Source organism: Argiope bruennichi, chromosome 1 (genome assembly GCF_947563725.1).
Source record: "Argiope bruennichi chromosome 1, qqArgBrue1.1, whole genome shotgun sequence".
In the NCBI taxonomy this organism is placed as follows: Eukaryota; Metazoa; Arthropoda; class Arachnida; order Araneae; family Araneidae; genus Argiope; species Argiope bruennichi.
This window is the reverse complement of record NC_079151.1, coordinates 59,936,061-59,961,387: the sequence shown is the minus strand read 5'-3', so window position 1 is coordinate 59,961,387 and position 25,327 is coordinate 59,936,061. Positions and strand designations below refer to the sequence as shown.

The window sequence follows — 25,327 nt, the reverse complement described above, 5'->3', positions numbered from 1 at the left end:
CTTAAAAATGAATGTGGATCTGGCAGCAAAGTTAGCTACGATATATTGTATCTTACTGATATCTCTGTTCATATGAAAAAAATGTTCTTATGTGAAATGACAGGGAAGATAGGATCTGGAGAATGACTACAAACTTTACCGTATCAAGCCCCTATAGTCATACCCACACTTACTCTTATTTTACTACCACAGAAGCAAATGTTAAGTGGATCCACTACTGCTGTGAGCGAAAACTAGTATGTTCAACTTTTTGATGCATTAATTCGATTGCTCATATTTTAACACATTGTCTCGTCTTTAATTCTAAACATTTAAATGTCTTCCACAGATCTGTTTTAAATGTGGAAAACTTGGTGGAAGAAAATGCCCATCATAAATTATTCCATTTTCTTGTAGCTTGCTTTAATCTATTATATCTAAATTTTTAAGGCTTTTTCCTTACCTAAATTTATTAATCTGCATTCTCCTTACTTTTTTCCCTATTCAAATGAATCGAATTTTTCTCTTTGATGTATAAGCATTTTCCCACTAAAAATACTTTAACTTTAAATCTGATGCAAAGTGTCTTTCACTGGATCTTGTACCATCAAACTTTGAAAATCTTACCACCATCATCTAAGAAAGCTTTTAAAATTATTGAATTGCTTATGCTTGGCTAAAGTACGAGTTATGACTATATTGAATACATACCAATTACATTCCATCTAGAACTATCTAAATATCACATAATGCTGCATGATATTACTATTTTGCTTGTGCGCTATTCTTGGAACAATTTATTTTGTCCCTAGTAATTTTTTTTTGTTTATATTAATCAATACGTTCCGATGTGTAGTTTATCTAATGGAACAGACTGCAATGGTTTCCTTTGACAGCTTGCTAAATCCTACTGTTCAATACCCATTAGTTGACGAGGGTTCCAACCGACAATTGTTGTTCGAAAAGCGATTTTTATAATCAATGATCATCTCGCCTGTATATGTTAGGTGAACTTTTTTTATGGAAATAATCACCCTATAGACAGAACGTATTTATGTGGCAATTATTTTATATCTTCTTCTTTATAAATATGAGAAAATGTTATTTCATGTAGTATAATATGAATATAAGCGGATAAATTATTTCCACTATACATATAGGCAGAAATAAATTAATTAAATTTAACCTATACCGAATTAATTACTTTTGACTTTCATCTAAATGGAGCATTAATTTTTAAATCTATTTTCTTATGAAACCTTAATTTTAGAAAACAGTGTTTTTGAGGTGCCTTAGTCTGTGAATATTTTTAAATTAATGAAAAATAGCTTTTAAAAAATGTAGGAATATCGGTTGATGTCAATTTTAGGATAAAAATACATTCCCTGTTTCTTTAATTTTTAAAAAAATATTTTGTTGTAAATCTAATTATCTGTTTACACTGATTAATACAGTTATATACCTAAAATATTTGTAATTTCGCGCTTAATAACTTTTATTGGTTTTTTTGTACATAAATTCTGATGTTTCAAACTGACATAATGAATCATTTTTCATTTAGCACGACATATAAATGCTAAATATTTAATTTTTCTCTTTCCTGAAATAAATTAAAAATTCTCAATGTTCAATATTTTAAGGAAAACTTATTTGGATTTTTTTTATATCTCACTATAGGTTGCAATTTCGAGTAAAGATATATCAAAAATTTTTATTGCTTTAAATTTCACTACCATACTTTATTTCACATTGCTTAATTAGGGAGTCATTTTTAAGTTTTTTGCAAAAAATAGTAGGCAGTTTCCAAAAAACATCAAAAAAGTACTTCTGCATGTCAACATTAAACTTACCTAAAATTATTAATCGCTTTCAATTACAATTATCCATTGATGAATAATTTAGAAAATAAGATTTTAACTTGCAAATCATCCACTTTGTGTGTTAGCATTTATATTAATTTTATACGTCACTCCTTCAAACTAAAATCTGAATTTTCTCAAAAGAAAAGATGAAAAACTCTCAGCTACTTTTACTTTCTCTCATTTTCCTGTATGAAATGTGAAATAAACACTTATCAACAAATTTTGAACTACAAAAGTTCGGTTCGCTTTTACATTAGTGGTTTTCCTGTAAGATTTTGATGCTGGCTTTTAGCTGATAATTGAAAAATGCATGGCACCCAATCTCGAAGGAACACTCGAAAACATTTCTCACGCTGCTTTTTTCTCAGAATCTTTAAGAAGAAAAGTCTTCTTTTTGGAAGTTTGGCGGTATTTTTATTAATATTACGGAGGCGGCGTTGAGGTTTTTAGCCGAAAGATGTTTTCAAATTTTTGATTAAAGAAAAACTAAATTCCTTCTATATTGGAGGAGCTGTACTACAAAATGTTTCCCTTTTGTCGCCCAGGTAGGCGTGCTCTTAAAAGCTGTCTAACCGGAAAATTCCTGCTGACGAAATTCTCCATGCATAACTCGAATCAAATCTGCGATGTTCTCCAACACCAGGCCACTTTTTATACAGATGGTGATTTCATTTTGACCAGGATTTTGAAAAGTACATTTCGCATTCCCGTTTCGTAAGGACTGCGGAAATATTTTATTTCGGTATATTTTTGGTGCACTTCAGTGCATTGATTCCAATGCTCAGATTTTCATATTTAAGTAACCTATATTAGAAAGCTTTAATTTCTTTTCATTCTTATTTTTTCATGCGGGGGAGAAATAGAATAAAAGAGCATTTCGGGAATGTCATGTCTACTAATAATAAAGTGTGTGTGTGTGTGTGTGTGTGTGTGTGTGTGTGTGTGTGTGTGTGTGTGTGTGTGTGTGTGTGTGTGTGTGTGTGTGTGTGTGTGTGTGTGTGTGTGTGTGTGTGTGTGTGTGTGTGTGTGTGTGTGTGTTGGCAAATTGGTACACGTATATCTTGGAGTGTGAGAATGCACAGCAAGAATTGATTTTTAAAAAGTTTTAATTAGAATTTTAATTAAAAATGAAATTGAATTTTGTTGTTTTCTCGCAATAGCTCCCAAAATTATTGTTGCTCAAAAATAAATTTTTTACCGTTTTCAAAATTTGAAAAATTGTATTTTTAGTGATACCCATTTAAAAATTGTGCAAATTTTCTCATTTAAACATTTTTATCTTAATTTACAACCATAGATTACATTGTTGCCCTAGCATTCAAACCGTTTCCATTGTCTCGTTAAATTACTCAATTTTTTTTATTGATTTAAGTAAAAGAAGGAACACTCTATATAAAATCGTTATAGTTTTAAGAATGTAAAAGAAAGTGATTGATTAAAAAGTTAAAACATCGCGAAATTTACCACATATTTATGTTTTTAATGCTGCTGTGTTGTCATGGAACTAGTGTCTATTAGAGAAATCCATGTACACAACGGGAAAAACATGTAACACTATTAAAAGATCACATTTAACTGAAATTTATTATACTTTCTACATGTTTTTTCTATTTAAATACTAATAATCGTTCGTTGTAAAATAATCTGAAACATGATAAAAATAATTCCATAATATATATTTTATAAGAACGTGGTGGATAATAAAATTGCATAAGAGAAGAGGTAGATTGTTTTTTGATTGATTATATCGATCTTCCTTTATTTTATTTTATTTTATTTTACTCATTTCTTAATGTGAAAAATTAATATCGCTTTTATCATATATCTTAATTTTCTGTTGAATGCATGTTTGTAGAAGCTCCTAATGCTTACATTTTTCAACAGACTAATCCTTAGATTCTTTCATGGACAAATTCTACCCATAATATTTATTTGTAAAGCTAAGGCAGCTTGTTACAAGCCTGATTTTTTTCTTATCTGTATAAATTTGCAGAATCTCTCAAAAATACTCTTGAATATTTTAAATTAGATGCAGAATATCAATATTGGACATATCCATACTGAAAAGCGCATAACAATTTTTGAAACCCTTTTTTTTTTGTATGGATGCAGCTTTTTAATTTATTCATACTTTCTTTTATGGATTTTATTTCAATTTTCAAGATACCCTGTAAAATATATTCACTGACCAAGAAGAAAGAGAAAACTGATAATCAAGAAAAATGGAAGTTGGGTGGGTTCAATGGAAAATCTTTCCTTTAATGTGACGGACATGACAATCCTGAGAAATCCCTAGTGATTTTGTTTCCTTTAAGAGTCAAACACATTTCGCTACATCGTCTACATTTTGTTTTTTCTCTATTGACGCCAATTGGGGAACTTTTCTTAAGAAACCCTGATAAGTAGTAAAACGCCTTACATGTTAGTCCCATGTAGCATTCTTTTGAATAGGCGAATTGATCCTTGGTGTATTTCACTAGTTGATAGGCTAAAGTGCGTGTTCAACAGAGAACTCAAGCTGAAACTACTTCTTGGTCTTAGTATTAAGTTTGGCTGTTATGGCTGGAACGTATGGATCCCTGCTATCACCATTGTAATTGCCATAGTTGAGATTGCTAAGAGCTGGTAATTGTCATTTCTTTTTACCCTTCTTGGTCTACATTTGTATGAATATTTTATGGTAAATATAAACCTGTTTATTAAAATAGGTAATATTTTAATGCAAAAAAACTGTAAGACCGTGAAAACCGTTTAAAAATGCTAAAAAAAACCATCGCTAAAAAAGAAAATTTTAAACTGATTTTTTTACAATTTTAGAACTATTTTTTTAAAAAGCTGTCACTGAATGTCTTTTCGAAATAGTTTATGTGAAAATTCCTTTCTGATTACTTATTTGTAGAATGCTGCGAAGAAGAAACGGCATTTAAAAATTTTCTAAAAATAAAGAAGCAAATGTTGAAATTGCTGAGTTTGTCAATAACTCAAATCATGACAGAAGTGCACAGAACTCGTCATTTTTCACAAAATTAGTTATATATCTTTTTAAATGTATTGCACATTTTTGCAGAATAAATTACAGAAGAGCTGACAAATCAAAGGGTTATATATATATAATATATATACCATATTCTTATGTAGAAAAATGAATAACTTCTTGTTACGCTCATGATCATTTCATGTTTTCTGTTAAATAATAAAGGAATTGCTTTTACTTTCTGTTGTATTTAACTATAAATTACTAATTAACGGCAGTAAAATTTATTTTTTAAAGATTTTTTTTGTTTGTTTTTGTTTCTCGAATAACTTTGTTAAAAATCTTTGACGTAATCTTTTACAAATCTTTGACTTTTTTCGATTTTATAGTTTAAAAAAAAAATGTCTTTAGATTCTATCCTGTGACTAAATATATTTTCTTTTATATAGATTTTTTTTGTTGATAAGAAAATGTTATAAAAATATACATTTATTATTTATGCAAGTATATGGTGAATACGTTATGTATCTCAAAGATTTATCAATTGCAGATACGTAATTTGATGATATCGTGGCCCAGATAATATTCAAATTAAATTGAATAATCATTTATCGATTTAAATAACAACAAACAGAAATTTTATAAAAAATTTATCTCTGTTCTCACTTGTTTGCAATTTCGACGTTCAATCTTCGAATGAAAAAAAACTAATCAATTTAAACACCTCTAAAATTTTTATTTTCTAGTTTAAAACATTGTATTGCAAGTTTACTTAAGATTTCATACGATATTTTTGTTTATATATTTAAAGTAGATTTTCAAAAAACTATCTAAAAAGCAATAAATCATTATTATTTTATACACGAGCATATGCAAAAAGCATGGGCGTTTTTTTCCATATGTTCATGAAAACCTAAAGCATGTAGTTGGAGAATGCAAGTTTGTGAATTAATTAAGCTTTAAGTAACAGCATATATTATCTCAAAATCAGAAATGCTTTAATATCTCTGCGCCATCATACACAACTCTTTTACAGTGAATCATTTAACATTCAGTTATAATGCAGTGCAAAGGAAAATTTTTGAAAAACTGAATGATGGTAATAGCTTCTCGAATTTGAATTTTGTACATTAATTTCTGGTACTCGCATAAAATTAAAAGTTCGTCACTTATCGACTGAAAATGTAGAACTGGAAAATAGCCTGAAACTGTTTATATCGTTGGATATTTTATCGATAGTTTTTCTTTTAAAAAATATTCATCTCATCCAATTCTAGTTTCTTTATGGTAGAATAATTACTATTATAAAAATTTATAAAAGATTTTATAAACATAAAAATGATTATGTTGAATGTAAGACACAAAACCAAAATAATTACATTTTAAAATATTATAAATTCTAAATTGGCATGAATATTTTTCTGTTAATCTTACATAAATGTGCAAAGACATAAGTATATAGAGACAAATTTAACTTTCACAAGGAACTTTTTGGAAAAACAAAAATTATATCATAACTCAAATTGTACATGATTCTAACAATATCGTACAGTTTGCTAAGAAATACATCATATTTCTAAGTCTAAAATATATCACGAAAACTATGTGATATACTTTTCTCCTATTGAATTAAGAAGGAGTGAAATTTACTATTGCTTACAGGATAAAATATCAACAAAATTCGGTTGGAACCGATATATCTGTAGAAGTATATTTTAAAACTAAACTTGCTTTGAATCCCAGCATAAATTTTTTGAATGTTAAAATAACGATATGTTTGTATAATCTATAGATATGTTAAAATAATATATATCACCATATAAAAGTTGTTATTATAACACAGAACAAACATATGAAACATTTTTACATTATTTTTTTCCCTTCTTTACCAAATAATACATTTCTATAAAATTAAATGCTGAAATGAAATTTGTATTTAAAAACTTATTCATTAGACTACATTTAATGGATTGGTATTTTAATCAATAAATTTAAATCAAATCTATTTAGTTTGAAATAGATATACATTAGATAATTTCATTATTTCCTGTTTTCGGGATTATGAATATATTTATATTTGTTCAATAAAATCCTTTAAAATTCATCTGGGATGTTTCCCGAAGTAATTCAATATTTATCTGATAGGGAAGATAATTTTTTTAACCTTAAATAAAATATTTTCTAATATTTTTCGACGTATTTTACCTCAATACGTTGCTACTTTCAGAAAATATCTTAAGACTTCAGAGACTTGTGGCATAAGTTTTTTTTCCTTTACAGCAAATACTTTTAACCTGAAAGCATGCTTAGTTTTCATTTTTCAGCTTCTTGGCTTTTCTTACTAGTATATTGAAACATTTTTTTCAAAAGCCATTTTATATTTTTTAAAGTTGTTTTTATTGATTTTATCTGAATAGGCTTAAGAGGATGCTAGCAGAAAACGTTGTATTCCTACTTTTTTTTTCTTATATTTAAAAACCATGTACTTACTAAAATAATTGCATTCCAAATTTTGCATGTAATTTGATTGTATGATGCTGTAATTTTTTCTCTACTGATTCTAAGAAAGGCTCAAATAGTTAACTATGAACAAATAATATGGAATCAATAGATATTGATGATCGGAAATTAATTTGCATTAAAATAATTTACTTTGTACAATTTGTATTGTATTTTTAAAACATTTTCTCGTTTAATTCTCTTCGCATTTCTTTGGCTTATAATTAGCTTTCAAAAAATTAAAATACAAGTATTTAAACTTTAAATGATAATCAGCGAAAGTATATAGACAAAGAATTATCTTATTAATTTATTGTCATATTTTTCTTTTCATATATTATTTTAATTTTCATATAATATAAACGCAAGATGTATGCTTTTATTGATATAGTGGAAACTGCCATAATCAAAATGAATAGAAACTAAAACATTAAATACCTTTATCACATATTATATATATATATATATATATATATATATATATATATATATATATATATATATATATATATATATATATATATAAGTAACCAATCTAAAGTAAGAAAAAGTTTGAAAACGAAACTAAAATGAAAACGAAACAAAACAGTTTCGAAATCGCAACTAAAATTTATTACCTATTTAAACTAAAACCAAAAAGGAACTTCATAGTATTTAGAGAGCGCAATTGCAGCTACTTCTAAAACACAGATGAATTGATGCAAAAGTATTAGAATCAAGTTAATAGGAAAAACCAAAAATCAAAGAAAAATTAAACCAAAAAAATTATTAAAAAATATTAAAAAAGAATCCGGCCTGAAGACTTTTTCAAGGGTCACCCTCAGGCAGGGATTCAAATAAAGGGATTTTTTCTGTGAGGACATACAGACATTAAGTCTAATAATGATTCCTCGTGACCCGAAAATCCCCCGAAATTATGCTCAAGAGATATACCATTTTAACAGAAAGGAAATACTAAATAACAAATTAGAAAAAAAACCACAAAGTAAAAATACAATAAAAACAATAACAATAAAAACAAAAACAGCATTAAAATTAAAATTAAAAACGAAAAGCCAGAACATACCATCCAACAGTGAAGTAAACTTTAAACAATCGATTGTGATTTCCTGTTTTTGAAAGTTAACGGTAAATTATGTAAACAGAGGTAGGCACCCAGCGCCATCTATTGAGTGATCCAATATGCAAGTAAATTTCTATTTTTATTTAAGCCAAAAGATTAATCCCAAACCATACCTTGTTTAATTAAAAAATTGACATTACAGTAATTTCTAGGAAAATCATTTTTAATTAAATTTTTAAGGAGGTTATTTGATGCTTCAATATAAGAATTTTTATTATTGCAAACCCTTTTGATCCTGTTAACTTGTGAGAAAATTAGATTTTTGAAAATTTTAGAGTTTAGATTGGAATGGTAGTTACATAGTTTTGTTATTTTAAAGTTGAAATCATCCCTTTTATCGTATATACCAACTATTGTTTTATCATTAGCAATTTCGATTTTTAAATCCAGAAAGGTAGCCTCAAGTTGATTTATATTTGTATCTTTTAGAATTAAATCTTTTGGATAGCAATTAGTAATAATATTAGTATTGTCGAAGTTAATCAAAAGTAGGTCATCAATATATCTCCACCCGTTTATTAAATTATATTTAATTATTTTTTTCTCATAGTAATGCAGGAAAATATTAGCTAAAGCACTTGAGAAAGCTGTCCCCATTGGAATGCCCTTGACTTGTTTATAAAAATTAATACCATTAAACACGTAATTTTCAGTAATATTAAAATTACATAACTCAAGCCAGTTATTTTTAGGAATGATATTTTCATTTAAATATTCGTCATATATAAAAGTGCAGACCTTTATTAATTTTTCATGAGGTAGATTAGTGTATAAATTTTCGAAATCAAAAGTATTAAGTTTATTAATGTTGTTATCTTTAGATAAAATTAGATAAAATTATTAGATTAGGAATTAGATAAAAGAATGCTAGCTTTCGCAAAAAAAACCAAAACTAAGACTTGCTCTCTTAACTATCCTTATTTATTCCCAACAGTTAAATTTCATAAAAATCCATTAAAATTCAGATTCGTAACCTGTAGCACTGGTAGTTATAATTACTATACGGATAAACATTTCTTTAAATACTTAAAAATTATCCTGGACAAAATAAAAAATGAAGACAACTTTATTATTTCTAGTAACAAAGAAGTATTGGATTTTTATAAACAAGTCAAGGGCATTCCAATGGGGACAGCTTTCTCAAGTGCTTTAGCTAATATTTTCCTGCATTACTATGAGAAAAAAATAATTAAATATAATTTAATAAACGGGTGGAGATATATTGATGACCTACTTTTGATTAACTTCGACAATACTAATATTATTACTAATTGCTATCCAAAAGATTTAATTCTAAAAGATACAAATATAAATCAACTTGAGGCTACCTTTCTGGATTTAAAAATCGAAATTGCTAATGATAAAACAATAGTTGGTATATACGATAAAAGGGATGATTTCAACTTTAAAATAACAAAACTATGTAACTACCATTCCAATCTAAACTCTAAAATTTTCAAAAATCTAATTTTCTCACAAGTTAACAGGATCAAAAGGGTTTGCAATAATAAAAATTCTTATATTGAAGCATCAAATAACCTCCTTAAAAATTTAATTAAAAATGATTTTCCTAGAAATTACTGTAATGTCAATTTTTTAATTAAACAAGGTATGGTTTGGGATTAATCTTTTGGCTTAAATAAAAATAGAAATTTATTTGCATATTGGATCACTCAATAGATGGCGCTGGGTGCCTACCTCTGTTTACATAATTTACCGTAAACTTTCAAAAACAGGAAATCACAATCGATTGTTTAAAGTTTACTTCACTGTTGGATGGTATGTTCTGGCTTTTCGTTTTTAATTTTAATTTTAATTTTAATGCTGTTTTTGTTTTTATTGTTATTGTTTTTATTGTATTTTTACTTTGTGGTTTTTTTTTCTAATTTGTTATTTAGTATTTCCTTTCTGTTAAAATGGTATATCTCTTGAGCATAATTTCGGGGGATTTTCGGGTCACGAGGAATCATTATTAGACTTAATGTCTGTATGTCCTCACAGAAAAAATCCCTTTATTTGAATCCCTGCCTGAGGGTGACCCTTGAAAAAGTCTTCAGGCCGGATTCTTTTTTAATATTTTTTAATAATTTTTTTGGTTTAATTTTTCTTTGATTTTTGGTTTTTCCTATTAACTTGATTCTAATACTTTTGTATATATATATATATATATATATATATATATATATATATATATATATATATATATATATATATATATATATATATATATATATATATATAATATGCATACTATAATGATGGCTTGACTCTTTATTTAATTTCTAAATAGATGGGTATAAATTTCCACCTGAAAAAAAATATTTTAAATGACATGAAGAATCAATTTTGTATTATTTGCGTCAATAAATATATTTCTGAGAAAGTTACAGTGTATTTATTTTCCTGCTATGTCCTATTAGTCATTATTAAAAGGAGACTAATAAAATAATTTTGGCGGACTAATATTTTAAACAACAAAAAATCACTTTACCATCTAAAACTAAGTGATGAATTTTTAATTATAATTATTTTGTTCTATTTTATTGGTCTTCTCAACGATGATACATTAATCCATGAATAACATTTCTTTAAAATGGGCATTGATTGGAATAAAATAATAAAATTCAAAGATTTGGAGTTTGCTCAGTTTTAGACTTAGATAAATGATTTTCTGTTGTTACTATTAAAAATACTATTATATTATCAATAATATTTTAATAAGTAAAGTACAATATGATTGTATAAAAAAGTAGACTATGTCAAATTTTCCTGTAGAACATTTATCGACTAAAACAACTTAAAATATAATACTTTATGTCAATCGAAACATTTTTCTTGTTGTAAGTATATCATTGTCCATAGTGGTTTACAATTTAGCAGTACAGCCATGGTTAGAGTTAGCGATTACCATGAGTTTTCTCTGCATCCATGTTAATTTCAACTTTTTCAATATTTTCTGTTTTTCTAAGGCTGCTCTAGTAATTACACAATGTTATTTTTAATTTTTAGCACTGTTTTTATTGTCTTAAACAATGTAATATAAAACGCGTTTATACGTCATTTTTCAAACTAGAAGTAGAAACTAGTTTGAAACTAGAAGTAGATACTTTTCTCTAGCATTATAAAAAACAGCTGTTGAATCAGATTAGAGTGGGAATTCTATACATAGAATAGTAACAACCACTGAAAATCAAAAAAAAAAAAAAAAAAAAAAAAAAAAAAAAAAAAACTTCAAGATACCTTTATTTGAAAACTTTTCACATGTAGTTGTATATTTCTGAAATATATATATATATATATATATATATATATATATATATATATACGCATTGTCAAAAATCATTAATTTAGATTTCAGAAATGCTTTAAAAAAAAGAAAGAAAATTTCTTAATAATAATCTTACAAAATGAAAAAATACTACTTCAAAGTGGCCACGGGATTACTTTTATTCACACTTTTTAATCATTCTACAAAAAGGCTGTATAATTTTTAAATGTTTGAATTATTATTTTTAAATACCACAATTTTATGCTTTAATTACCTAACGATTTTTAATTTCTTGCTATTTTAACATCAGAGCATCTTAGGAGTTTTTAATGTTATATTTAATGTTTCAGATCGTGTTTTATCATATTTTCATTTCTTGTAGACAAAAGAAAATTATTAAATACATTAATTTTTTAGTGTATTTTCAAAGGAAAAAAACTTTTTTGCCTATATCAGATTTCATGAATTCCGATTTGTTTTTCTTGTTTTATAAAATACTGTTTTTAAATAAAAGCACGGGTTTGAGGATAAAGTTAAATATTTGTTTGATCTTTTCTAATGCTGCCATTATTATATTTTCTTTTCCCCATATTTACTTTGCTAGGTTAAGTGCCTTTTCATAATAGATATAATGAAGCATTGCAGCAACATTAAAAAAATATTATAAATACAATGAGGAGCTCGTTTTTCCATTCATAAACAATATTTACATAGCTTTTATTTTTATATTGCTTTTCATTTACGTTTTTTTTTTCCTTCAAAACTTAGTAACTAATAGTTGTTAAAGTTTCAATATTTATTCTATTCCCAAAATAGTTTTGATATAACATTGATACACAAGTAACTAAGTATTTTTATATTTAGTTAGTAAATTTTACAATGGATTATTATTATCTTTATTATTCTTGCGGTACAAATAATGGATGTACAGTGAATAAATTTATTTAAGCTTGAATTCGTGGGAAATTGAAGTAAATAATATCTTTAACGAATACTCCATGAAATATAGTAATAAAGTTCTATCTTCTTTAGAATTTTATATTAGTTGTCAAGAAATTATTTCAGTTTTTTTTATAAAATTAAATTTTAATATGAAATTAAAAAAAAGGCTTTCAATTTCAGAACTGTGCCTCATATCTTTTTATTCCACTTTTATAAATATGGGCACAAATATATAAAAATTAACAGCATGCTTATAAAACATTAAAAATCTAATTTTATTTCAGTAAATTAAATTTTATATGCAGATTTGTCATAAGATTTCCAAAATATTAAAGAAAACACGTAGAAATTTTAAGCAAATAAATCGCCTATTTTTATCGTTCCACTGTAAAAATGTATTATTATAGTTATGAAATATAATGAAAATTTTCTGTTTAATATTACGTGAAAAGCATGTTCAAAAGTTTGCTTTTAAAGAATTTAAAAACAAATTTATTTCTATTTAATAGGTATTTGCACAAATATCTTTTTAAAGTTACTTGATTTGAATATTTTTTTTATTATTACTTGGTTGAGTATTTTCCGTTTATTCATTAATTACACACCAATTTCGATCATATTTTGCCTTTTTTTTTAAATTTTATATAGGTTTTTTTTTATTTGAGATACCCGGCATTTGAAAATCATATTGTTTATTTGCATTATGTAATAATTATATGTAAATACTAAATCCCCTTAACTGAATTTCGAATTCAGGGTGATTTGATTATTATAAGCTGATTTTGGATGAAGTGTCAGAGTTTTTATTTATTTTTTTTAAATACCTATATCATTAAGTTTCTGCTTGAAATTAAAATATACTGAAAGCGCTGCTTCCTAACATGCTTTTGAAGATCAGAGCAAGGATATCTAGTTTAGAGAATTTAATTCAATATAGGAATCATGAGAAAGGGTATTGAAATTAACGCAGAAATATTCTTGAAATATTTAATTTTCTTAATGTAATGATTTCTTCGTGTAGCCAAAACTGATTCCTACTTTTATTCTGCGTCTTTTAATGTTAACTTTGGATTCAGATTCAAATGTGGGACAGCCTAAATCTTCTCTTTTTGGTGAAATTGATGCGTTGTTTGCTTAGTAGTTAGATGGTAAATGATTTGCTATACTGCGTTTCGAAATCAGTACCAAAAACTATAACGGAAGTGCCTTAGAAAACACTTTATTAATTTTTCACTCTATATTGTGTGTAAAAATGAAGCTAGAAATTTTCATATTCTTCTAACTGAATTCAAAATTATAAAACACGAACTATGTTTCCAGTATAACTAATCATAATAATTTAAATTATTATTATTTTAATTGAAAGTTTTATTCTGTTATAATATCATTGCATTTTTTTAATTGATAATATATTACCTCCAATTCAGCAACTCAGCTTACATCTAGTTCAAAAAGTCACAGACCGAAATCAGCGAGGAAGTTTATAATCGCACTTGTGACACCTGATTCTCCCATGCTCCCTAGAACTTTAAAAATTTAATAAGAGCCGAGGGAGCAATCAATAAACAGTTTACCCTTCTAGTAAATTTTTTTAAATTAATGTTGTAGGTTTTTATGTGTGTAACGCAATACTACTAAGCATCTATTACACTAATTAAATTATTTAATGAAACTTAAACGACTTTCCGTAAAAGAATTTATTATTAGAGTATTTATAAACTGTTCTTTTTCTCGCAAATTAGAATATTATCTTAAAGTTAATTTCAATTCTGTTTAAAATATTCTTTTTCAGTTTACTTAGAGTTCATTTCATTTCAAAATTTCTCAATCTTTTTTATATTTTCATTAAATTTAGTGGCATCTTGGTTTGGAAAGGCAATTCAATGAAATCCTTTACCGATTTTTCTTTATTAAACTTTTTTATAATTTTATTAATTACTATTTATATTGCAGATGTGTTATAAAGTTTTCCGAGAAGTTGGATTGTTCGATGCTTTCAAGATTCCCGTACAGGAGTTCCTAAATTATTTCCATGCTTTGGAGTCTGGATACAGAGAAAAACCTTGTAAGTTCCTTGTATTTTCTTTTCATTTAAATGTAAAATTTTCTCGGAAGCAAAATAAAAAAAAATGAAATGCTATTGAACTTAATATTTTACTTAAATGCACATCATTTGCTGAATGCTGTCCAGAAAATTAGATGACTAATGATTCGTGGATTTTTGTACACGCATGTTGACTCATTTTTATTTTTACAAGTTAGGTGATGTAGCTTACTGTTATTTTATACATTTTAGATTGATTTTGAGTTAAATAAGTTAAAATATTATATTTTCAATGAAAAAAATGAAAGAATCGACCATTAAAGTCCATGTCATTTAAATGATTTTACAGCAATGAAGACGAAACAAAAATCTCTATATTTTTAGTCTGGTGTGTCATCAAAGTGAAAAATTACTTTTTTCTGCAAAAAAGAGAGAGATATATACAAAATGAGATACATGATGGGGTAGGAAAAAGTTGGAGTTATACATTTTTAGAAATAAATCGAAAAAGAATTATTTAGATGTATAGTAACCTTTATCTAAAACTTTATAGAGATTTTCCACTCTGGTATTGGACTGTCCAGGAGTTACTTGCGATAACAAAATATATTAATGAGGAACGTACCATAAACCGCCTAGAGTATACGAAGTGGAAACTTTAATAATGTAAATTCGCATCCTGCTGTATCTCTCTCTCTATATCGGATTTAAAACTGGATAACAAATGGGAAACTTGATTCGATGGATTCTTTTATTTTCGAAATAATAGGATAGCAGCGCAGAATGATTGGTAACTTCACCCAGATAACACTGGGTGATATTATTGCGGATTACAGTCCTAATTAAAGTGATGTGAGAATCAATATGAAGTATACTCCAGTTAGATATTCAAGTTAAAGAAACAGTTTTCAATAAGTAATTTTATTTAAATATATATCTCTCTTCCAAGTTTTGATTCTTTTAAATGCAGCTTAGTGAACAAATCTAGAGTGCAGCCATGTTACTCTCTTACTTGAATAACAAATGCGCAAAAGAAATATAGATTTTAGTTAATAAGAAATTAACAGTATAGTTCATTTTCACGATGCATTCATTAATATCTTCCTTATATGCCCCGTCCTTCTTGTAACTATTATTTAGTACCATAAAATATTTGCTTTTTTTCGGATTTGAAAAAAGATTTCCTGGGAATGTATTTTTCATGAACAGAAACAGTTATGAGTGTTGTAGAGACGAAGTGGAACAACCTCTCAAAAAAATGAATTCCAGCATGCGTTTGAGAATTGGAAAAAAAAAGTTGGAATAAATGCATTGTATAAGAAAAAGTATTTTGAGAAACACCATCGAATTTTATAAAATTAATACAGGCAGGCAATTATTTTTTATTAATCCCTGGTCATTCTTTATTGAACAGTTCTTGCATTCTTAGTACTGGAGTGTTTCTGAAAAAGAAACTTAAGTTAATAAAAGCCTTAATATTAAAGTAATAATCTCATATTTCCTGGCATAATTATTCTGCAGATGGTTACAAATTTCACACTTGGATATCAAATTCAAATAGCTTTTCTGAATCAAAGCGTTTGCCTCTGGCCATTTTCCACGAACAATTATATTATTTTGAATCTGGTGACATGGAATTTTGCCTCACTTAAACTTCTAAGTAAAAGACCATTAATATTAAAGCCTCCTGTGCTTCTCTGACATTCTGGAATCTGTCAAATTCCTGGCATCATTAGCATAATTGACTATTAAGGAACTGGATTTACTCACATTTGTTGGATCTAAGAGGAAGCACATTATATGACATTCTCAGAACAGTTGTAGGATTAAGGAGTCAATTAAGCCATAGAGTCTCTGTGATGTTCCATGCCCTTTGAGTCTATATATTGAAATTCAGTTTCAAATTTAGCAATCTAGCCTTGTTAATAATGGGTTTAATCTCTGTAATATGCTCGTAGACTTTTAGGGGCTAATACTGTGGTTTAAATTAAGAATTCTCATAGCATACTATCTTCTATAATCTCGATAATTGTGCTACAAATCCAGGAAAGTTTACCATTTATTTATTGCATTTACTGAATTTATTCCATCACTTGCTGTCAATTAATAATGTATGATATTGATAATTTACGCATGTTTGAGAATCCTCATACTATTATTAGGTGAATTGAAATTATAAGAATTAACTTAAACGAAATTATATTGAGTGTAATGCTGTATAATAGTATCTTAATCCCTTATTATCTAGTATTCAGATAACTAATACCAAGATGTTCATTTCTTAGAGTATAAAATAAATTCTTGTAATTTTCATAATTTTTTCTTTACGTCGTACCTGTGCACTCAGCAATGTTGTAGCTGTGGTGTGTGTGTGTGTGTGTGTGTGTGTGTGTGTGTGTGTGTGTGTGTGTGTGTGTGTGTGTGTGTGTGTGTGTGTGTGTGTGTGTGTGTGTGTGTGTGTGTGTGTGTGTGTGTGTGTGTGTGTGTGTGTGTGTGTGTGTGTGTGTGTGTGTGTGTGTGTGTGTGTGTGTGTGTGTGTGTGTGTGTGTGTGTGTGTTTAATCCAAGGAAAGATGCTTTCTTGTCTTTTTCTTATTTATTTCCGCACACACACACACATATATAACAATACACATGGACGATGATCACACATATATAAGGTAACACTTAATATATATATTTAAATGAAGAATTGGCCGCAAACAAAGAGCGAACGAATAATTAATTCCTTTTGCAACTAACAAAGAGCGAGCGGTGCCTTCTTGCACCAGTTTCACATCAACCCTCAAGTTGAAATGTTTACAATAAGAGCAGAAAAGCTCAATTGCGCTTTACTCACATTTCAAATATACATATGGTTTAGAGCATACTGCGCCATCTAGGTTCAATATTAATTGATATTTACTATATGAATAACTATACAAAGAATAAAAAAATACAAATAAAATAATTAAATGAAAACAAAAATTATAAATAATAAAACCACATAAAAAAATGTGAATGTATAAACATTTTTGACACAAAAGATTTTTTACTTAAATGCATTGATTAAATTCAAGATGTTGTTATTTTAATCTAGTCACTCATAACACTTTTGAAACAGCTGCATATTTCCAAGAAAAATAATTTTCGATGTCGTTTCAAGGTGCATAATGTTTTGTTATCGTTTTTAGCAGATTATAAAAAATATATATTTTTAAATATGCTAACAAATATATTTAACGTATTGTTATGATTAATCGATATTTAGATTATGAAGAATGTATATACTTATCTCATTATAAATATAGAACCATGCCTTTATGTTATTGTTTTTGTTTTCTGTAAGTTGATTCAAAACTGAACTGATATATTATTTTGACAGTATTATTTAATCTTTCAAATCGTTCACACACAAAATTCTGCATAAACTACCATTCATTTAAGAAAATTTACTAGTTTAAACGATTTGTTTTTCCTATAGTTATACTTAAATGACAATGCATGCTTATTGCTATCGGGAAACATCAAATTTTGAATTAGAAGCTTTGAAAAAAGAAATTGACTGAAATAATTCAAAATATCATTCCGTTTCCAAGTATTTAATAGAATGTTCTAGTAGTTAAAAGAAATCTCCTTTCCAAACGTTACTACGTCTTTATACTTGTTAAATACATATTCCCATCACAGGTTAAGCTTCTGAGATGAAATGTTTATTCCTTCATCTGGTCAGGCAGTGTCTTCCCTTATCAAATAAGGGCACTTCCGCAAATATTTTCCCTGTTATATTTACCTCTGCGGTCCCGTCTTGAGTTGATTGCGATAATATTCATTTGAACTTGAGACGAATAAGAGGGGACTTTAATTTTGTTTACTTTTGAGAAAGCCGGTCAGTCAAATAACATTGGCCATTCGAGAAGAAAGGCTCTTCGCGACATTTCTGTGACAGTGTTCCATTATTTTAAATTTATATGTATTAATTCACTTCACATCATCCAGTGTAAAGCTGCAACTTTTACAAAGCCAAAACAAATTAAAGAATAAAATTAATTAGAAAATATTTTCTAATTAGATATTTTTAAAATTTAAATCATTAGATTATTTCTTACAGTTATAATTAGTGTCTACTTAGTTTTTGGGGCAAATTCTTCATTCATTTAAGTTATTTGATGTCCTTCTATAACTAATGCTTTCATTTTTTTATCATAAGAAGAATAAAAAAAGAGATAGAAAGATTTTTTCTGATGTAACAATTTTAAAAATATTGTAAATTTTCAAAAATTTGTATATTTTGTGTTATATTTAAAAAATTTAAAAAATTAAATCTTAATTTTCTTTATAGATTTGTCAATATCCAAATTTGTTCACATTAAACGAGTTTTTAACCTGCGAGAATGACTCAAAATAAATAATTTTACACCTACTAATCAAAAATTCTTGCTTAGCAAAAAATAATTTTGTAGAAAGATAGTGCACCAATGAACGTGAAACTCATTAGAGTCAAATATTGCATTTTATATTATAATTGTTAGTTGGCGTTTAATTTTCATGCATTTTAAATTGCTGATATTATGCGATGAACAATTCGCATCGAACAACGAGTCCTGAATCACGTTAATAGATGTATGTCTTACAATTGCTCGGAAACTTATTTGAATTTTTTTTAAAAATTAGTTTACAGATTTTGCCCCATATATTTATTCCATGATTCCACATCATATGAATTTTTTCCAAATATTTTTAATTAATTTTTTTAACAGGGTTAAATTATTTCTTCTTCTGATGGGCAAAATGACAAATTTTAAAACGTAACACCGTTGTGAGTGCGCATTGTACTTTATTTTCATGAGAATTAAAATATACATATGGAAAATATATGCAATTTTTGCAGAATTCTTACAGAAAGCATTAATTATTGAGTGAATTTTATTTAAAAAAATAATAATAAATTTTACGACAATTGCTCATTTTATTTTTCAACTGGCGACTTTTCTTCGGATCTTTGTATTTTGCTCACGACTGTATTCAGAACAAAAAGTAATCCTCCTTACCATTTCCGTCAATGATTCCATTCACAGAACTCATTTGAGTTGAATCACATCATCAATAATTCAAATATTTTTAAAGGATACTAATTAAATTCTTAATTCATAGAAATAATTTTTCTCTCACTTTTCTTTCAGATCATAACCGAATGCATGCGGCTGATGTTCTTCAAGGTGTCTACTACCTCACGTCACAGCCAATCCCAGGATTCACACAAATACCTTCAGATGCCACAGATTCACCACTGCATAAGACATCAGGTTGGTTTATCAATTTTGGAATCCTAAAAATTAAGCTAAACCAGGGGAAGAAGTTTTCTCAAAAATTATTTATTAATAAATATAATTACTCATTAACACTTACTAATAAATATCTTTTTTTATTATTAACCAGAGACGAGAAATAGTTAAGAAATCATTAGCGTGCGAATTCCGGCTATTTTTTTGCTTCCGATTAATTGCTGGAATGAAGTTATTATACAAGTACCAGAACAAAGAATGTGTATTTTGGAAGCCTTTTTTTAAGCCAATTGAAACTAAAATGTGACACAGAATTATTCTAATCCAAAGTTGCATACCAAATTTTAATATTTCAATTGTTTTGTTTTTAAGTTTTAGGATTTACGTGCTAGTAAAAGTACAAACCGACAGACGTTAAACCTTTTATCTGGTTTTAAATTTCATACTTTAAATGTTAAATCTGTAGTTATCGCGAAAACATTCCTAAATCTCATTTAATTTTTAATTAATTAAAATCTTTAAAAATATCACAAATTCAATTGTTTATTTCCTTCCTCCAAAATATATATATACCAAATTTTGTTGTTTTACATCAAATTAGGTCCACACCTACTTTCTCCCTTATTATTAAAAATAAAGTTGAAATCCCCAAAAAGAATATATATATATAAAGATAGCATGCCGGTAATATAAATGTTTTCTGATTGCATTTATATTACGTTATACCATCTTTTTAAATTAGCGAAGTAACCAAGAGGTTATATCGCTAATTTAAAAAATGTAAGATGGTATTAATATACTACATTCCGAATTATTTTATTAAAAACTTTTTCAGAATATAATTTTAAATATTTACATAATTTATAAATTTCATTAAAAAAGCAATTGAATTAATAAATAATAGTTTTGAACATTTAAAGCCGAAAACTATGAACATTAAATACTAAAAATATAAATAAGAATGAAAATAAAGAATAAAGAAAATTAAATTTAATCATATAATACAAGTTCCATACTATTTATAGTTTTTGTTATATTTAGGATGCAAGTATAATAAGAATACACACTGTCCTTACATTTTTCTTCTGTGGAGTGTAATCAGCCTCTTTAAGTTAAAGGGAATATTAGAGTAATTAGTATGGAATTCTTGAATGGAAAAATGTATTATATTTGCAGTGCTTTTGCAAATTACTGAAATTCAGTTCTTCAGAACAATCCATTTTCTTTTAGAAAACGGATCGTTCTGGAAATGGAAGCAGATTATGTTTTGTTGGGATTTTTTCGATTTCTTTATTTTTTTCTCGTATTTGACGAAAAATACTTCAAGATTATTCTTAAATGAAGTAACTAAGAAGCTTTTGAATGCAATAAGGCGATAATTGTGCTCGCTTTCTTTCACTTAATATTGAAGCGTCATCAATTCTTTTTACAACTCGGAAAAAGTATTGAGATTGTGTTAAGAAGATTATCTTATTTTTTACTTTTTATTATGGTTAATGCTATTGTAAGGTTATTTTAAGTACTTGTGTAAATATAAAATAAAATAAATCATGATTCTCTACAATATGCTTTCACTTTTTATCACTTAAATTTAATTATTTTCAGAGCAGCAATTTTTGAAGGAGTTTGCTAGAAGTTCTCAGATATTATCATTCTTTTTCTTTTTTCTGTACTTAAATCCAAATTTCTTAATCCAAGAGAAGCTCAATTATTTACTGATTTTATTAATCCATTGTCTAAAGCTTAATTACTTGAAATTGAATAGTTTTTAAACTTTGAGAAACCGCTGAATACAAATACTGGAACAGTCTCGAATTTTTGTTGTTTTAAATCTCAGCCATGTTTAAACTGTCATAATTCAAGTAAATTTCTTAAAATTATTAAATCCTTACTTGTAAAGCTTTTATTTCTAAATGACAATAAGAATTTAGTGTTTTTAAAAATCTGTAATTCTTATTATTTTCAAGTTCTCCTTTCATCAATTGAACTATTTCTTTTAGCTGTCTTTACTTTTGTATAAAGCCATTCAAAGATAAAACTTTAAAATACAAAATCAAACTTTTTTTACTGCTACAAACTAGGCTTTTGATTCTGTAAAAGATATAAGTTGCCTTCACCAATGATTGCTTTCTGCTGCTAAAAAATATAACAATTGTCTGGTTCTCGGTTTTGCTTTCAGTTTGTCTTTTCTCTGGGTTTTAATATAAAGAAGTAAGCTAAATAATTGCTTTTTTTAAAAAATATGCTAAGATGTATTCTTGAAATCCTTCATTTTATATTTATGAAAGCCGCTTCTACGGGATTAATGATTGCTAAAATTTTCAATCAATAGTCTTGGTCTTAATATCTTTTTCAGCAAAATATTTTTAATCCTCAAGTTTACATAGGTATATGATTCATACTATTTTAGAAGCCATACGCCATTCCCTTTATTTCACAATCATTTTTTTCCGTCAGTACACCTAAATCTCGTAAAAAAAGTAGGCACTCTGCTGTTTCTAGCATTTCAAGAATGTAACTTAATTTCTAACTGAAACAATGTAAAACTTGGCATTTTTTCAGTTTAATAATATTTTAAATATAAATTTAAATCATCTTCACATTCTTTTCAGAATTATGAAATCATATCGCTTGCTTTCCTAAAATCTGCTTTGCCAATAGTAATTTGTGTTAAGGACAGAAGTTTGTTTTTATTATTTCCATTTCTCTTTATTTTTGTATTAATTTCCCTAATAAATTGGATTGCAAAAAAAAAAAAGAAATATATATATGGAACATCAATAATATCGGTGTTCTTCCAGAATTCATATGTTCTTATATTATCATTCGTGATAAGTTCTTATATTATTCGTTCAGAATTCTTATGTATCTTTGTATTTATTCCGAGAAATATGTTTACAATAAGTTTTTAAAGATTATTTTAAACTGATAAAATTATACGACAAAATAATAGGTATAATTGAAAAAATAATTTTCGGACTTTTAAGGTGATCGAAACTATTTTTTGTACTGGAAGAGTTTCGAAAGTTATTACAGAAAAATTTCAAAATCTTGCTTAATTTTTAATCATTTAAAATTTTAAAAAAGCCTTCCTACCAAACTACATACGTATGAAGTTCTCTAGGTCAGAACTGTCTGGCTTGTAAAACACCATTATGTAGACGCACATACAAACACATATTCCTTTCTATTATAAGTAAAAAACTCAAATCTTTTTTAACTACTCAACAAGATTACTCTTTTGTCACAAAAGTTTTTTGTTTTATTTAAGGAATTATTCATTAATAGATCTACACAAGATAAAAAGGTATGAAAACAGAAAACGAAATAATTATTCAAATCAGGATGGATGTCTCTAAATTTTACAGCACTGCTTTTAATACTGTAATTAATCGATATAAAAATCAAATATTCAAATTGTCTGATCCTTTCATAATTACTGATGCATTGCTCCTTCTAGGAAAGCATCTCTTAAGGTACAAGCGGTTGAAAAATTAATTGCATGTTGTAATAGTCAGTTTCTGTTTTTTATCGCGGCATTAATTTAAATCTTCACTGATAAAATCAAATTTGAAAAAATGAAAGTATCGAGTTATTGCATTATATCAAGCAAACCACACCTTAAAAAATGAAGTCGGTTTCCTAGAAAAATATTTCAATATTAAGAAATAGATGCATTGCCATTTAATGAACTTAAATTTTTCTTCTAGCATTAATAAGGCATTGCGAATACTTACATAACACTTAAAATGTGTAATTACTCTTCCAAAATGTTCTATAAAAATTGACAACTTTTAAATTAAAATCTGATGATAATTAATGTGAAACGTCTAATTAAATTCATTTTGTGTTTGCTTTTTCCTAACTTATTTTTCTTTCGTATGGAATGCCTTCGGTTTTCAATATAGCCCTATAAAAGCAAAATACCTTGAGCATTTTGAAATAATCTTCTTTTTATTAACTCAAAACATAAGAATAATTTAATATTTCTTTAAAAATTTCTTAAAAACCATATATTTTTTTAAACTATATCTATAAATTTTTGTCAAGAAACTTGACAAGAAGTAACCAAATATCGCAAGATTAATAATCATCTTTGTTTGTTATTGAATTTATTTCATTTTCATATTATAATGATAATATTAATTATTTATTATCTTATCATTATAATAATTCATTATAATTAACATTATTATGATTCATTATCATATTAATCATTATATCATTCTTTTAATATTGTTTTGAGTGCTCTGTAATTCATAGCATGTGCTCAGAAATCGATGATACTAATTTTTTTAAAATCCCATTTCAGCTTTAAAATATATTTAACCAAAAATAAATTGTGAATTTTTTTTAAAAAAAACGGTATTTGTTTAGATAGGTTTTGCGAATATTTAAATATTTCACCTATGTTTTATCAACAATATTTAATCAGTTTCGTCTGTATGAATAATGATATACCTTCCTTTATTTATCAAAGGTAAAACTGTTTTATGATTGTCCTTAAAGCCATTTTTTAATATTACAAAATATGTAGAAAGTCTTTCCTGCCTGTCATTCTCATACATGTTTAAATTTTAGAAATGAAATAGTATACCACTCATACTTTTCAAAGCCCATTTTCATGAACTAAATATCTTCTATTCCAATCCCTTAAACTAATTTCCTAAACACTTTTTTATCGAGATCCCCTTCCCTAGCGAACATTAAAACAAAGTAACTCATTTCTCCCATCCTAATAGATTCCGCCCTCCAAATTTCAAAACGCGGCGGCATTTCCATGGGGCATTATCTAATTTTAGTCACAGACAAATGTCATTACGGGCAAAGAAAAGGAAGGTAAAGCGCTTTTAATCCCATTCAGCGGCTCCCCTTGTCTCTTTCGAGGACGTTTTTTCGCCTGCTCCCCTATTTACAAACTCCTCTGGCCTCATCCGTCGTCCGGATTAAAGGAAAAAGACAATTGCAAGCTTAGAGCAGAACTTTAATGCAGCTTCCGAAAATTCTTTTAACGACCGTTCTGAAATCGATTTTGTCCCGGAAAAGGAGATAACTTTACTATCGCCGAGGTACAGGGACCTGCCAACTCTCGCCCCCTCTTTTACCCGGGCACCTGTAGAGCCCCGTTGTCATGGTTACCAAAAGATCCTTCCCTTATTGGCCCACTACAGGAGTTCTCAACAGGGCCACTCACCTGACAGAAAAGATTTAATTTGAGTTTTGAGGCCCACCGTCTGGAGAGAAATTTCTGGGGCCGCTAATGGTTCTATTCCTGCTCCGTTTGTTTTCCCCCGTTCGCCCTTCCATTTGAATGTTCTTAACTTGGAGACAGCTGGCCGTTTGTAGAGAAGGTGGTTTGGGAAATCTTTAGTC

The 25,327-nt window shown here is 27.2% G+C and overlaps 1 protein-coding gene across 2 annotated transcripts in view; it reads left to right on the top strand.

Moving 5' to 3' along the window:
- LOC129978693 (cGMP-inhibited 3',5'-cyclic phosphodiesterase 3A-like) overlaps positions 1-25,327 on the top strand; it is a 679,937-nt gene that overhangs the window by 588,333 nt on the left and 66,277 nt on the right. For both annotated transcript variants that reach the window (XM_056090656.1, XM_056090657.1), the window contains exons 7-8: positions 14,601-14,712; positions 19,853-19,975. In XM_056090656.1, coding sequence (XP_055946631.1) covers positions 14,601-14,712; positions 19,853-19,975 — 235 coding nt within the window. The remainder of the gene's footprint in view (positions 1-14,600; positions 14,713-19,852; positions 19,976-25,327) is intronic.